The sequence below is a fragment of the Solanum dulcamara genome, chromosome 5 (assembly GCF_947179165.1).
Source record: "Solanum dulcamara chromosome 5, daSolDulc1.2, whole genome shotgun sequence".
Lineage (NCBI taxonomy): Eukaryota > Viridiplantae > Streptophyta > Magnoliopsida > Solanales > Solanaceae > Solanum > Solanum dulcamara.
The window spans coordinates 6135786-6152301 of NC_077241.1; the positions used below are offsets into that span (position 1 = coordinate 6135786).

Below are 16516 nucleotides of genomic sequence, written 5' to 3' on the forward strand. Positions count from 1 at the left end.
ATATTATAATAATGGAATAAGTTATTCCATATATATGGTAAGCTTCATGCAGCCTCTAGAATGTAAAACTATTTTTTGGTTTTTTTAGAACTCAATATGAGTGGATTTCAACTCATGTTGTATTAAGAATCTTTAAGGAAAATTAAAAGCGCCTTTGACAACGTATGATTATTTCCATTTATGACCAAAAATTGTGCTGGCAAGAGATGCGATCAATAGTGTTCCAAAACGCCACACAATAGTGTCTTAGCTCTACCATATATTTTGTTTCATTATTCTAGAGCAAATCACAAACACTAAGCACCCTTTTGTTCAGCATAAATTTACATATTTAGAGGAGTATATCAAACTTTGCTAACTTTTATTTGCTTCAACAGTGTAGATGCCAAACACTAAAAGTCTTGCTTTGTCACAATATGTTGTAAAAGTTGACATTAGTTAAGAGTCTATCCATACATCAATAACAACATATTCAGTGTAATTAAAGTTTTACTTTAAACCCAAGGAGTTTACTCTGAATGAATGTTTATCAGGGCAATGGTACACTCTACTAAGAATTCAAGCCAAAATTGAGTTGAAATAATAATAATAATTACTTTTTAATGATGGTATCTGAGCTAGCTTGTACACACCGAGTATTCCACTGAGTGTCTGCTACCTCCCACCAATTGACTAATGTAAGTAATTTAAGCAGGACAATACTGTGGTACAAAAGTTTTCTGTTTGACCAGTTCATGCATGTCATGGACTATCTTAAATACAGCATCTGGCCTTGCTAGCCTTAGAGCATTTTGGGACATGATTCTGAGTTCATCTTGTCTGGGACCAAACCACTGTGCAACTATATTGGCAATCTCTTTAGGTGACTTTGAGTATTTCCCGCATCCATTCTCGATAACATATGGCACATTTCCAGCTTCCTGTTGTAGATCAAACATATAAGGATAAGAAATTAGAGGTTGAACGACTCCAAAGTTATGCATAACAGGAAAACCACCGCATTGACAAAGGAAATGAACCTAGATAAAAGAGGAGATATTGGAATTTAGTCGTTCTATGTTTGGTTGTAGTAAACTTATATTCTGTTTCTAGGATGATCAAGACATCAATAAACAGCATGAGAAGCATTCAAATGCAGTATGTGAATCTATCAGCCATTAAAGTTTGGAAGATTGAACACTATCCCATCTGCAACCAGGAAAGAATGACGCGGAACAATTGAAGTGCAACTTTGGAACTTAGTGTAACACCTCGCAACTCTACTCTAAGGATTCGAACCATTTGTCGTAAGATTATCAACTTGGGTCGAGTTATATACTACTTGTTCATATATGTTAAGGTTCATTCCTATGTGTGAGAACTGTATTGGATGTGGTTTAGGGTCTTAATAAACCTCTAACACCAAGTCAAGTGCAAAGCTTTCATACTGACTAAGTTTTCGCATGAGTAGATATAAGGGTCAACTTCAAACAACCATATCTCTCAAATTATAAAGAGTTAGGTGTCCCACGACCTATCAAATTAAAGGTCTTTGAGTCTTCTTTCCAATGTCATCAAGTTTGCATCAATCCGAGTTCGGAGTAAATAGTTATGACCATTTTACCAGAGATGCTGCAAGCTGTCAGTGTCCGACAGCCAAAGTGACGGCCCGTCGGACTTGGCCGTCACACTTAGGCAGAATGTCCATTTTTTGGGTCAATTATGACAGTCTGAGTGACGGCCCGTCACTCAGATGATGGCAGAATGGTAAGTTCGACCTATTTTGAGTTTCTAAGAGGGTATTTTAGTCCTAAAACCTTTGGGGAGTTATCTAAATGGCCTTAAACGTCCTTAAACGTGTAGAAAATCAGTTTTCATCATAAAACACTCTCATTCTCAAAAACCTCTACACTCAAGAACTTTAAGAAACCCCAAGGCTAGGGTTCATCTTCCAATCTTCAAGATTCATCACTAAGGTATGTAAGACTATCTCCACGTGTGGGAACACCATGAACTACGTTTCTATGGTTTCAAAGAATCCTCCATGAATGAATTAGGGTTAGGATGAAACTTCATATTCTTGAATTACTCTTGAATCTCCATGAAACCCCAAGAACCCTCCATGAAAGTACTTCAATGAAACCCCAAGAACCCTCCATGAAAGTACTTCAATGAAACCCCAAGAACCCTCCATGAAAGTACTTCAATGAAACCCCAAGAACCCTCCATGAAAGTACTTCAATGAAACCCCAAGAACCCTCCATGAAAGTACTTCAATTTCTTGATAATTCTTTTACCCATGAGCTTCTTTTAGATTTTCTACATGAAATTACGAATGATTATTGTAAGAAGAGATTCCTATCTTGAAAACTACTTTAATGATCTTCTTGATAGCTTTTTAACGATTTCTTGATGTTTTCTTAAAAATTCTTATGTTATAAACCCTAAAACTATGAATTATGAAAGTTCCCAAATGTGAGACCTTATGATGCTATCTTATGATTCTCTAACTTTATTATTATTATATGATATATGTCTCTCATGAATGCCAAGCTATGATACATGAAATGTAACCTTATGATGTGATGATATGAATGAAGTTTATGAACTATGGTCCTTGAATGGTATGAATATGAGCCTTCGGGCTAACCCATGATCACCTGAGCCTAAGGGAGATAAATAGTTAACCGAGAAGGCACAAGTCTAAATGACAAACGCCTGAAACTACGTTTGCCGACGTAGGATAAGGATCGTACCATTGGTTTGGGCGACTCCTTCTTTATGCCCTTGGTAAGGGCTAGTTATGGATCCACAAGACATGTATACGTATGTCTCATATCCGGTAAGGTATGAGATGGCTTAGCTGATCGGGCCGAGATCAGACTCCATGAGCTCATATGGTGGTTTATGTCGGTTACACTATTAGACTCCCATAATGAACTAAAAAATAATGAAAGAAATATCCATAAGGTAGTTTGAACAATCTCATCTCTTAACCTTCCCATGTTATGACTATGACTGTGTTAGTTGCTTCTATTGATCTGACATGTACGTTATGTTTCATTCCGCCATTTTACATACAGTACTATTCCATATGTACTTACGTCCCTTTTGTCGGGGGCGCTGCACCTTTTATTGATGCAGACTCAGGTACGTAGACACGAGATCAGGCTGCTCGCTAGGTTCCATATCTTCTGCTATTGGTGAGCCCCTCTCTGTTCCTGGGGCTTAGTCTACCTATTTTTGGAATTTATTATTTTAGTTTAAGGTATATCGGGGGCCCTGTCCCGGTTGACATTATTCACTTATGTTTAGAGGCTTCATAGACAGATGAATAGTTATGTTATGTTTGGATCTTTATTTCCTTTGACAATGGTTTTAAATTTCTATGACTTACGTTATGAAATTTGATCTCTTATGAAACTTGTCTTTTCAAATGGTTTCAAATGTACTCTTTTGCTCATGTTTAGATGTATGCTCATGTCCAATGCCATGTTATGGGTATGCTCAGGCCAACAATGGCATCGAGTGCCAGCCACGTCCAGGGTGTAGGCTCGGGGCGTGACAGACAGTGCATTTGGAAATCACTTTTGGAAAGGAGAAGTCAAAAGTGAAAACATACCAAGGAAGTAGATAGTTCACTATACTCCCAATACAGGATGTACCGACTACCAGGTAAGAACAAAAGCAAATATAACTATGCTTCCATCCCAGATTAGTTTAGGAGCAAGAGTATTGGTGAAATTGGACTGGCAATCGTCTTATAGCTCTTCCTCATCAAAGATGATCTATCATATTGAAGAGACAAATCATGGTTATTCATGCAGTAAGCTCTTACATAATTAACAGACGTCTTAGTAGTAGTGGTACTTTTGTCACGTCTCATATTTGAAAGTCTATGCAGTTTTCTGTAAAATCAATTTGTTGTATATACTCTTAATTAATGGGAACGCAAGGAATCCATGTCTCTCCCACTTCCACCCACCTTTTATAGTCCTGTCTTCTGTCTCCTCAAACATTAAAATCATGATTCATATACATACTAGATTACGTCGCCATTGAAAACCTCTGGAACCATGTTTTCTGCCTAATTCAAAATCCCACTTTCTAAAAACAGCAGCCCATACACCAGATACCATTGAGGAAAACCTTTCAACTACAACCGTCCCATACATGTCAGCATTGAGTACTTTGTTATCATTTTAAGCTTTCAGTAAAGAGCCCTTGGTATGTTTTAGTAAGCCTACTTATTAAGATGTGTCGTACAGTATTAATTCATTAGATGGAGAAAAACTGAACTCTCAAAGGGCACAACCTTGGTGGCTTAATCTAGATAGAGATGTAAACACAGCCGGCTCATTCCAAACAAAAATATGGTAAAGAATAAACCTGGAAAACCAGTCCACACCAAAAATATGGTGAAGATTCTTTTTATTTTTTAAATGGTTAACATTTTAAATGGAAAATTTGAGGAACCAAAATCAGCTGTTTTTCTCCCTTGGATGACACAAGTGATAGAATGGAAACTTCTTAAAAAAGATATTCTTATTAAGCGCAAGACAAATTAAAGGAACTCCAAGAAAAAGAACCACATAACATTGAATACTCGATATACCTGACCAGCAATGTAACCATTAAGAATTATAGGTAGTCCACGAATCATGGCTTCCGCAATAGTCCCTGGACCAGCCTACAGACAACCAGAATAAATCAGAGTAATATTCTTAATTGAATTTGAGGTAGAGGGGTGGATCTCGTCCTCCTTTTTCAGTTTGTTTTAGTGAAGACAGCTAGAAAGAAAGTGACAAACCTTAGTAATAATGCAATCACAAGCACCCATGCATTCCTCCATTTTAGTGACAAACCCCTTTACCTGAAATGTGACATAGATACCCTAAGGAGACGCATACATGTTTGAACATGTAAAGCTTTAGTCAAAGATATACTACATACATTGGTAATTTGGTATTATATGTCAGTCACTCATATACATCTGCAACTCACATATAGCAAAATGTTACTCTAAGTATATTAAAAGGAAAACCACCGTACTTAAGAAGTATGAAAAATTGACAATAAACCCCAAGTTAAAATGTAAATGAACAATTACCAGCCTTTACGTCTTTAAGTATCCATAACCAGCTTGTCTGTGATCACTGACTAATTATTTAAGCAAAACTTGACAAGGATGGCATACACATGATCTAAATATACAATCGTAAAAGTTTATGGTACATGGTAATCTTAGTACACCAGTCAAATGAGAAAGGTGTAAACGAAAATCACGCGAAGATGGAGGTCTGATATCAACAATAGAATGGGGTGATTATGGGATACCAAGCTTACCACACCAATCAAAATTACCAGCCTTCGTGTCTTTAAGTATCCATAACCATCTTGTCTGTGATCACTGACTAAATTATTTGAGTAAAACTTGACAAGGATGGCATAAACATGATCTAAATATATAACCGTAAAAGTTTATGATACATGGTAATCTTAGTACACCAGTCAAATGAGAAAGGTGTAAACGAAAATCGCGTGAAGATGGAGGTCTGATATCAACAATAGAGTGGGGTGATTATGGGATACCAAGCTTACCACACCAATCAAAATGAAACGGAAAATATAAAAGGTTTCACAATTGAGTGTTTCTTAAGAGATACTCAACAATTTCAGAGACCTTTCAGATAATACAACAAATAGTTTTGCATGAAATCATCAGGCTGGCAAAGTTTCAGTGACTAATACCTGAACAGGAACTTTCCACTGCACTGAAGTCAACCTGTTGAAAAGCTTTTTATTGCGCCCACATATTACTAGGACCTGACCGATTGGCTCCCCTATAGTTTCATCATACAGTGCATCTCCAAGTGCTCGAGCAGTAGCCTCTATTGGGCCCATTCCTTCCCCACCACCCATCAGTAGAACTGCTGGGAGATGATCCTCCATTCCAAGTTCCTTCCTCAGTTCAACCTAGAATTGGATTAGAAAGCAGTCTAAAAAGCAATGATCATGTGGGAGATGGTGCAAGGAATATGAGAAAATATAAGAATTAAGAACTCAACAGTAAGGTAAACATTCAGTCACAAGTGTATGAGATAAGATGCTGGGGAAAGGATCTCTTTAAAATGGCGCAATTTGAGAAAGTGTTTTACTTAGCATTGGAAACAATTCTATTTACATCCCCAGTTCAAGATCTTTTCGCAAATCACAAGTCCTTACTTTATTTGGTCGCTCTACTACAATGCATCAGCTGATTCCATTGTACATTTATCCAACATGGGAGGATTAAGATCTTACACAGTTACATAGTATAAGAAACAAAGCAGATCTCTTTGCAATCTGAAAGTTCTACCCACAGAAGGCCAGAAAAGTTCACCACTGATAAGGCCACAGATAAGAAGGGAAATATTCTAGTACTCTCTAAATTTTAAAACAGAATACACTTTTGATGAAGAAAAACAACAGAATTCGCTTGATATAGATCTTTCCTGAAGTCTAATTGATCCTGGACAAAATTGCTTAATATTGATCTTACTTCAAGTCTAAATGATCCTGGAAAAACAACAGAATTCACTTGATATAGATCTTTCCTGAAGTCTAATTGATCCTGGACAAAATTGCTTAATATTGATCTTACTTGAAGTCCAAATGATCCAGGACACAACTATAAGCGGGTTTGGGGTCAGAAAGGTTGGCAGTGTAGACATGGCAGAGGTAATACAACAACAACATACCCAGTGAAATCCCACAAGTGGGGTCTGGGGAGGATAGAGTGTTCGCAGTCCTTACTTCTACCTCATGGAGGTAGAGTGGCTGTTTTGGAAAGACCCTCGGCTCAATTGCAACAATTACAGGTATAAAGAAGAATAAAACGGTGAAGAAAACATAGAACAATAACAAAATAGCGCAGTAGCTGTAACACAATAAACAAATGATGATAGCTATCAAAAGTTAGAACAACAAGAATACTGCTAGTACAATGACAGACACCAACAAGCCTGAACACTCCACTACCTACTAATCTTCTACCCTAATACGCGACCTCCACACCCTCATATCTAAGGTCATGTCCTCGGTAATCTGAAGTTGCAGCATGTCGTGTCTAATCACCTCTCCCCAATATTTTTTTCTCTTATTAGTTTAATAGTTTACCCAAGAGTTAATGAATTGGTTGATTGGAATTGCGGCCTACCCCTACCTCTCCTCATGCCTACTACATCCAATCTCTCGCACTTCCTCACTGAGGTGTCTCATCTCCTCTTCACGTGTCCAAACCATCTCAATCTCGCTTCCTTCATCTTGTCAACCACGGAGGGCATTCTTACCTTATCCCACAAGGCTGAGGTAATGTTTGATAATTATTTTACCATTGAGATTCACTACAATGACTGGCAAATAATCAATGCAGTTTTTCCAGTTTTCTTCTTTCAGGTGATAAGGTACAAAAGTTATTGCCGCAAGTTCCTTCGCAGGGTAAGGAAATGGCATTGCTTTTCAATATTTCATTACTTAAACCAAATTCAATTCATACAGCCAAGAGCTTATCTTAGAGGTAACAGCCCCACAACCCCTAAAATTGCTTTTCCTTCCACTTTTTTTCCTAATGATTTGGTAAATCCCACCCCCAAACTCCCCTTCCCCAGCAGCCAACATTGGATTTTTCCCACTTCCCCACTTGGATATTCAAACCCCAACCTCTAGGTCGGAAGTAGAGTGCTCTTATCACCAGACCAACCTCACATATCCTATTTGCAGCTTTCCTCTTTTTCTTTCTTGATTGTTATCCTCTTTGTAAGTTGTCTCCTGTCAGTCAGCAACGCAAACATTGAGACTGTGAAAATGTTGTGACCAAGTCACCCTTATCATAGTGGATAGGAAAGGTAACACATAAGAAGCTAATCCACATATGCAAAGACTGAGGCACCAGCAAAAGCTCTTACTGCAACAACCAAGCTATTCAGTTTAAGTTTATCAATTATCAAAGATGTGATGATATCTCTAGCTGCTTATTCATATCACATTTCACTTTATACTCATGCAATACTGAGCAGCTGGGTGATGCTTAACAATCCCTGTGAACTACTGAGCAGTTGGAACAGATTCAGCATGACCAAAAGCCAAACAACATGGTGGGATACCATTCCTGCATGCATCTGGTGGACAATTTGGAGAGATAAGAACTCAAGATGTTTTGAAGGAAAGCCAAGCTCCATATAAAAGATCAAAATGACTTGTATTTTGCTATTTTTATTCTGGAGTAAAGAAGCATATGAAAATGATGTTGAATCAGTTTTAGATCTTATGCCCAACAAGAATAGGATAGAGATACTCTGAAGTTCTGGATTTGGCTACTGATGTACATACTTTTCCAGCATTTTCTTGGTGCTTTTTTAATATAATCATTACCATCTCAAAAATGTAAATGCCTCATGCAATACAGCAATAGAATGCTGCAATTGGTTCTCTCATTCCTCTATCTTGTAAAGTATGGCTTGTAGAGAAAAATGGCATAAGACTATTTAAAGAAGACTGAACAATAGCATAGTGGAAACGTGAGGTTGGAGGTCCGAGTCACCAAGGAAGCAAAGTGATAAATGACCACTGTGCATAACGGGGGAGGGGATGGTGTTTACCATATCAAAAGGAACAAATCTTTGCAGCCTAAATAATCTCACTCATAATCTGGACGAATGTTTTCAGTTATACTCTGGATATATCTACACACTCTATAGTGCCAATATTGCTTATTGGCACCTTAAAATTCATCTATGAGATGGCACTGTTCCATTCACTCTCTTACACGCACTACAACTAACAAAATGCTGCAAAATGCCAGAGCTTTGTTCTGCAATACCACAACATGAAAGAATAGACCGAATTGGGAAGTGGGTGAAATTTACTAGTCAATTCTTAGTGCAAATAAATACCTATGCATAGAGTTTAATAAAACATAAAAAAATAAAACTATGCATAAGATACAGAAGTAAGATTGCACGGCTCCTTATTTCCATGCACCCTGCGCAAGGGGAAGTAGAGGAATTACACCTACCTTGGGAAGAACTGCCTTCACAAATGACGGTCGTACAGGAAGCCCGTAAACTTTTATTTGAGATGGATTGAGACCAGCCTTCAGTGCTCGTTTTGCTACCTCTTCTGATGGACAGTAGCACCTCGTAACAAGTTTGTGAAACCTAAATATGAAATTGCAAAGCAATATTAGTACAACAATCAAAATAACAGAATGGTTGAATAACTATAAAATATACCATGTAGGATGGCAAGTGCTTAAATCTGTTACAACAGTGGTAAATATGATCTTCTTCAAGAGACCTTTGGACCTCAAAATGCGAAGGGGCACATGCTGCATTAGAGGATGAACACTGATAATAATATCAGGCTGATATTTCATTAAACCTTTAGCAACCTCACTGCACAAAGTAGGAGAGAAGGCTTGTTATACAGCTGAAGCTACTACAAGGGAAATTAGAAATTAGTCAGCTTACAGCTGGGTCAGATATGTATATGGACGTTCAACCAGAACCACTCCATGTTATACCAAAGGCACAGAAGGGAACATCTTCTGGGTAAAAAAATTAATATAACAGAATGTAATAAGAGCCATAATATTAAGAGAACAACCAAAAAAAAACGATTAACTGAGAAATAGGAGTAACATAAGTAGAAAACTGATAGTATCATACCACACAAATTACAACAACAACAACAACATATCCACTATCCAGTGTAATCCCATAGGTGGGTTTTGTGGAGGGTAGAGTGTACGCAGACCTTACCCTACCTTGAGGAGAAAGAAAGGTTGTTTCTGAAAGACCCTCGGTTCAAGTAAAACATATCAAAGCAATTAGAAAAGAAAAATACAGAATCAAAGACGACATAGCAAATATATCGTACCACGCAAATTACTGACCCAAAAAAACGGCACCATACAAATTGAGTCACGCATAAGAAGTAATTTGTATTATGTCAAGAGGCTTACTTTTATACAGGCTATTTAGACAGGCAAAAAGTGACCAGACTCTTGGGGTGAGAAGCAAGATGCAAGAAGCAAAAGCCTAACACTAGTGAAGCACACATTTTACAAAAATACGGATGTACGTATTTATCTCCTTAATATCATATTCTGTTACAAATTTATCCGTTGTCCCAATAGTTATAACTATGAAAAGAGCAATCGTTCGTCTTGATTGGTGCAAGGTTATTGTCGATGAAATAACTATTCAACGTGGTAATGGCATTTGGAAGATAGTTCTTTTATCACAAGATAAAACTACAATCAAATGCTTTTGAGTATTTATAGTCAAGATAAGCCAAAATGAGAAAGTTGACCGTCTTAAAACTAGTCTGGTTGTCAAATGACACACTCAAATATATGGCTTTGACTATTTTTTGATAAAGATATATGGCCTTAACTATTATGACATAGGCTCGGCCACTTGGGCCGATCATAGGCGGGCAGCCCATGTCCCCTCCAGAGTCCAAGGTGCAATGTAGGTGGTGTATGGCCTTGAGCTTGACTATTATGATATTGTATCTCCAATAGATAAAATTGCACGACCTTCTAGCCTTATTTCTACGGTAGACATGGTCCACTAGCACCTCCATCCTTATTTCAAATGATCTTTTCTTATAATGGTGCCGGTGGTATTTGGACTAACTTGCATGCACCTCAACTATCCCACCAAGTACCTACTACGTCCAACCAGCAATTGTACTAAAAACTCTACCCACAAAAGCTTAGACAGATGGAAAGGAATCATTAAATCCTAGTTTTTGAGCTTTGTACCCACTTCATTGACCACTATACCACACCTTTATGTTCAATTCAAAGAACCATTTAGCAGATATCCTCACAAAATCGCTTCGAATATGCTTCCATACACATGTCAGACTCTCCAAAAATACTGCCACACGTATCAGATCCTCCAAAAATACAATACTTTTGGAGGATCAAACACGCCCCCGTCGACATTATTGAATAGTCCGAGCAACATTAAGGAAAAGACCATATAAGGAGATAACTCCTCAATCCTCATTCACTCAACCAACATGAGATACACAACATCCCCTGCCCGTCTAGGGCTAGACATCTGGAGTGGGATAATATACAAAGAAAGAGAATGGGTCTGGCCTTGATACTACGAAGAAAAAAAGGACGTTGAGTGTAATACTACCCAACAACTAGCTCGATACAAAATATGTTTTAGTCTCCCACCTTGCCATCAACGGGTTGACTTTAACCGTGAAGAGCACCAAGTAGGCACGTTTACAGTAGAAGGAGGTCCAAGTTGGAATTCAATAGATTATGTGTATCCATTTTGTTATGGCTTCTTATTGGGGTGAAACATCCCACTTTGAAAGTAAAGTACTCCATATCTTACTTCAAATTGTTCTGCCATTTTAAACGGCAGATTGCTTTTACGAGCACTTTTTAAAAATATAATCAATCGCCATAAATTGCAGAAACCAAAACAAAAGGAACCTTATCACTTAACACTGACAGAAGAAGAAGAACTAAGGATGAACTCCTGGCAATGGTCCTTGAAATAAGATTATAGGAGGTGGCTTGTCATTGAATGATGAGCAGCTACTTGATATAACAAATTTGCTAAAGCCACACGTGAATAAGTACCAATGTTCAAGTTCACGCTCTTGATTCAGTTAAATGCTATTCAAAAGGGGTGCAGAAAGCAAACACGTACGGCCTGATAGTGATATAAAGCACATCTAGCTCTCAGCACATTTAAAATAGGGATACAGATTGCAGAATACTTTACCAATGTTCTTAAAAGAATACTATACCAAATTCTCTTTCAACAAATGTCCTACAGTAACTAACACAACAAGATAGACAACATATTCTTTTTTATTAGAAAATAAAAAGAACCTTACCGTATTGAAATATACAATATCATGCAAAATAGACAGTGCACTATGATGATGAAGGAAGGACTGTATATATGTTGTGAGATTTACCAACAGTTTCATCAATCAAAAACTCAATCTTAGTCATGTCAAGGATATTATTGATGCTAACAGATAAAGGGATTTACATAATCAATGAAGTCATTCTTACCGAGCAATAAAAGTAGATGTAGCAGCAAAATTAGTTTGATGAACTACACGAGGAGCAGTAGCATAATATGCCATTCTCCACAAAGAGCCATGTTTCACTAAGAAGTTGTAACTCCGTGGCAATTGGTTGAAAGGCCAGGGTGTATGTTCTGTCCACAAATCAGTAATAAACACCTGCAATGCACCCTCTTTAAATGGATATAACAAAATCGACATACTCATATCTCTCATTCATTATCACATAAAACACACATAATTCCACGACTAATCAGCATAGCCCTCGCAGAAAGTTCAACCAAATCCAATGCTTTCAGTTCAGACCATATATACATATAAATACAAACTTATAACTGATTGTACTCACTCCGAACCCACTGACTCTAAATCGTAGATCATTTAAGCTTATTACATGAGAAGTCAATAGGAGTCCATCAATACTGACCTGATATTTTTCTCCAAATTCTTCATTGAACGCAGCCCTAATAGCTTCAGCAGAGGCTCTATGACCCCCACCGGTATCACTCATCAAAATAAGTACCTTTTTTGGAGGTTCTGATTCGACACGATTGACAGGTATCCCCTCATTCTCCAGTACACTCCCCTCATCTCTAACCCCATTGCTCTCCCCACAATGAACCCCACCACCAACTGAGGCAAACCCAAGAGGGATTTTCTCACAATGGAATCTAATAGCCTTGTTAAACTGAAAAATAGCTCTACTAATTCTTGAAGAAGCACTCCTACTACTAACACTCAAACTCAATAAAGATACAGCCTTTGGCTTATTCTTGCATAACAAAGAATCTTTCTTTCCCCTAGAATCAAAATATAAGTAATTAGAGAGCAAACTTGAATATGCATCTAAACTGAAGTTACTATTTGAGTAATTGAATACAAAAGGGGCTTTTTGAGATACAAAACCAAAGGGGTTAGCAGATTCTTGAGTCACAGAAGAATGATGCATCATTCTTTCTCTTCTGTTACTGTAAAGAGATGGAAAAGAAGTTCAAAATCAGTGGAAAATCCAAAAGGGTGTTCCCATATAACATCAAGATTGGATTTTTTTCTTCTGGGGCATCATGAATTCTACATTAGCAAGAAAAAGTTAGTTGACAGAGAGAGAAAAAGGGTCACTAACAAAAAGAGCCAAGTAAGATGAAAGATATTGTGGTGTTTTGGAGGAGGCTGGAGAGCCACAAGGAGAGGATTTAACGGGAGATTGTAATATGCTGAGGATTTCTTTTTTGAAATGCTACAAAACCAAAGCTATGCTTAACAGAAACCGAAAAATCAAGAATTAAACGCTAGTTTTGCTTGCTGCTGGCTAGAGTTATAAAGGGATTTTTTATTTTTTTTTGGGATTAGTCGAGTTTTTGAATATAGAATGTGAAATTAAAAAAAAGAGTTATAATGAGATTAATTAAGCTGATTATTTTTGTCTTATATAAAATAATTATTTGATTTAATATTGAATTTAAGAAAAAAAACTGAAATTTATGATTTAAAATAAGTAATAGAAATTTATGGTTATAAATCATATCAAAAGTTTAAGTTTAGAGTTAAATTGTTAGTATTAAATATAGAAAAAAAAATTTAAAAAAAATTTAACTAAAAAAGGAATATCAAATAAATTGAAATAAAGAATACACAATTTAATTCATACTTTATATAAAATTTAGTTATGTGATATTATAAAATAATCATCAAACACCGTATTTAATATGTCGAATTTATACAGAATAATTTCCAAATATAATATTAACTATACTAATTTTAGTGTATGAATTTATTGATTTTTTAACCAGCAACCAAATGATTATAAATTTTTATTTTATTTTATTGTCCAAAAAAAAAAATTAAGTTGGTCGGCATCATATTGAAAGCAAACACAAATAGGATTGGTTGGTGGAGTTTACCACATTGACCAATTGAGTATCCACTGGAAAAACAAAAATAAATGTGGTTCACATGTTCAATATATATGATCTATGAACATTTGCTTTAACAGGAAAAAAAAAAGAGAATTGAGCAATTTCTTAGATGTGTTCGAGTCAATTTGTGCTCACTTCGACTAAATAATGCTACCTCACATCAGCATAAACGTTGGGCGACTCTATCTGAGATTTAGAAAAATGAAAAAAATTATCTAATATTTTTATTTTTGCTGAAATTTAAACATGAGATATCATGGTTCTTAACCCTTAATTTCCCTCTGAATAACTTAGAGTCCGTTTGAATTGTCTTATAAGTTACTTATAAGCTGTTTTTAGCTTTTTTGAGTATTTAGCTGGTCAACTTAAAGTCAACTTGTGCTTAAAATAAGCCCTGAAAAAATAATTTGGTCTATTTGACTTAGCTTATTTAAAGCAGCTGAAAAAAGCTTATAAGCCAAAAAAAAATTAAGTTGGGTCATCCCAACTTATTTTTTTTATCTTATAAGTTATTTTGAGCTTATAAGCTGCTTAAAATAAGTTAAGCCAAAAAGGCACTTAAGTGAGAATACCAAGCTTTTTTTTGTTTTTCACTTTTAAAAATGAATAATAAAGCTTTGTCAAGAAAGTATACAAAGCTATAGGACAAGTGAGGCTTGCTCAGTTGGTTAAGCACCTCCACCCACGACCGGTAGGTCCTGGGTTCGAGTCACACTGGAGGGGAAGTGTGGAAACACTATTAATCCTCCAAAATGGGGGGTAAAAAAAAAAAAAAAAAAAAAAAAAAAAAAAAACAAAGCTATAGAATATGATAGGTATTTTTATAAATAAATAATTCTTTTTAGGACTATAGCAATGCATGTTGTTTTTAATACATCAAATTAAAAATAATAATTTTAATATAACTAATATCAGCATTATTAATATTCATAATCAGTACTATTTTTATACACTCTACTAAACAAACGACCCATAAATCACAGTATCACACCCTTTGGTGCACCCCTCCCTATGTAATATAGTTTGACTCACGTAAAAATTTAATGGTATTTTAATAAATACCACCCAAAAATCTTTGTAACATTTTTTAAAAGAATCATCTAGTCGTTTAAATTTTTGGATTTAAAGATGATTTTGTAGTTTCTTAAAAGAGTTTAGGACAATAAACATCATTCTTTTTCAAGAAAAAAGGTCAGATGAAAGAAAGTATATTAATCTAAGTATTCTATCAAAAAATTACATGAAATATTATATAGCATGAAATTTCCTTGATATCTAATCAAATTTCAAATATATCTAATTTGAACTTGAGAGTACTATTACTCCATAATTGAGAGTAATGTGCTTTTAAAAATAGTCTGAAAATTAGTTGTCTCCTACATTAAGATATCAAAATCATTTATTTTAATTAAATAGAAGGAGTCGTATATCACAAGAATCAAATTTAAAATTTACATACAATTTTACTTTTATTTTAATGTAAGTTAATTTGAGTCAATTTCTAATTAGATTGTAAAATTTTTGTATGAGCATGCCAATCATAAATGATTTTGGCTGCGAAATAATGTAAAGATAGTGTAATACTAACATTTTGAGCTGAAAAACAACTTGCCAATGTATGGATTTTCAATTTAGTTTTTGGTTACATAAATAAATTGTACATATTATTAATTAATTCCGACAAGGTAGAGGGAAAATGGGAATAAGAGATACAAAATTATATAAATTAAATGGTTCTCAATAACCCTATTTGTGAGATTGCACTATATATTGTTGTAAATGAGCTCCAATAAAAACTTTTTTAAAAAAATGAACAATGTTAGGTCCATTGAATGCAATCTTAGAGGGAAACTTTGACTTGCATTGATAGATTATTTTTAGGCATATTTACTTAAACAATATAATATATAGAATTAATTACGAATTTTAATACATGTTTTACTTTTATCAAAAATATCAATATTTTTCTTATCCAAAATAGCAAAAAAAATAAAGTACCTTTCTTTTTCTTTTTTCTTTCCCTTACTTTTCTTGTATAAATGAAGCTTTCTCTCTCTCTCTTCCGTTTTTTTCATTTCTTTTTCTCTTTCTCTTTCCTCCTCTCTCGTTTCTTTCTCTACTTCTTCTCTTATTTTTTTTTCTTTTTTTTTTTCTATCCATTTTTTTTCTTTATCTTTCTCCCTCTTTTAGAAATAATAATTAATTATTTTAATTTAAAACTTAATTTTGAATTGGATATTATAGAAATAATGCTTTTACTATTTTTTAAATTAAATAATTTTTTATATATAAATACATATATAATGCATTTCTAACACAATAAAATAAATAAATATAAACGATAAGTGTAATACATTTTGAATTCAATTTATTATACATATTATAGACATGTTTCAATGCACGTGGTGAATATATAACTAAAATATTTTTAATACAAACGTATTATAAGTATTATGTATGAATTTCAAACATTTTAGTACTATTCAAATTAATTTACGCTGTTAGAA

The 16516-nt window shown here is 35.1% G+C and overlaps 1 protein-coding gene across 1 annotated transcript; it reads right to left on the reverse strand.

Moving 5' to 3' along the window:
* Window positions 1-471: 471 nt before the first annotated feature.
* Window positions 472-13391, reverse strand: LOC129888914 (probable monogalactosyldiacylglycerol synthase, chloroplastic). The gene is made up of 8 exons (XM_055963977.1): window positions 12521-13391; window positions 12080-12252; window positions 9252-9413; window positions 9035-9176; window positions 5731-5955; window positions 4790-4852; window positions 4595-4669; window positions 472-920 (listed from the first exon to the last, which is right to left on the reverse strand). The coding sequence occupies exons 1-8, from the start codon at window positions 13043-13045 to the stop codon at window positions 687-689; spliced, it is 1599 nt and encodes a 532-aa protein (XP_055819952.1). The 5' UTR covers window positions 13046-13391; the 3' UTR covers window positions 472-686.
* Between the last annotated feature and the right edge of the window lie 3125 nt (window positions 13392-16516).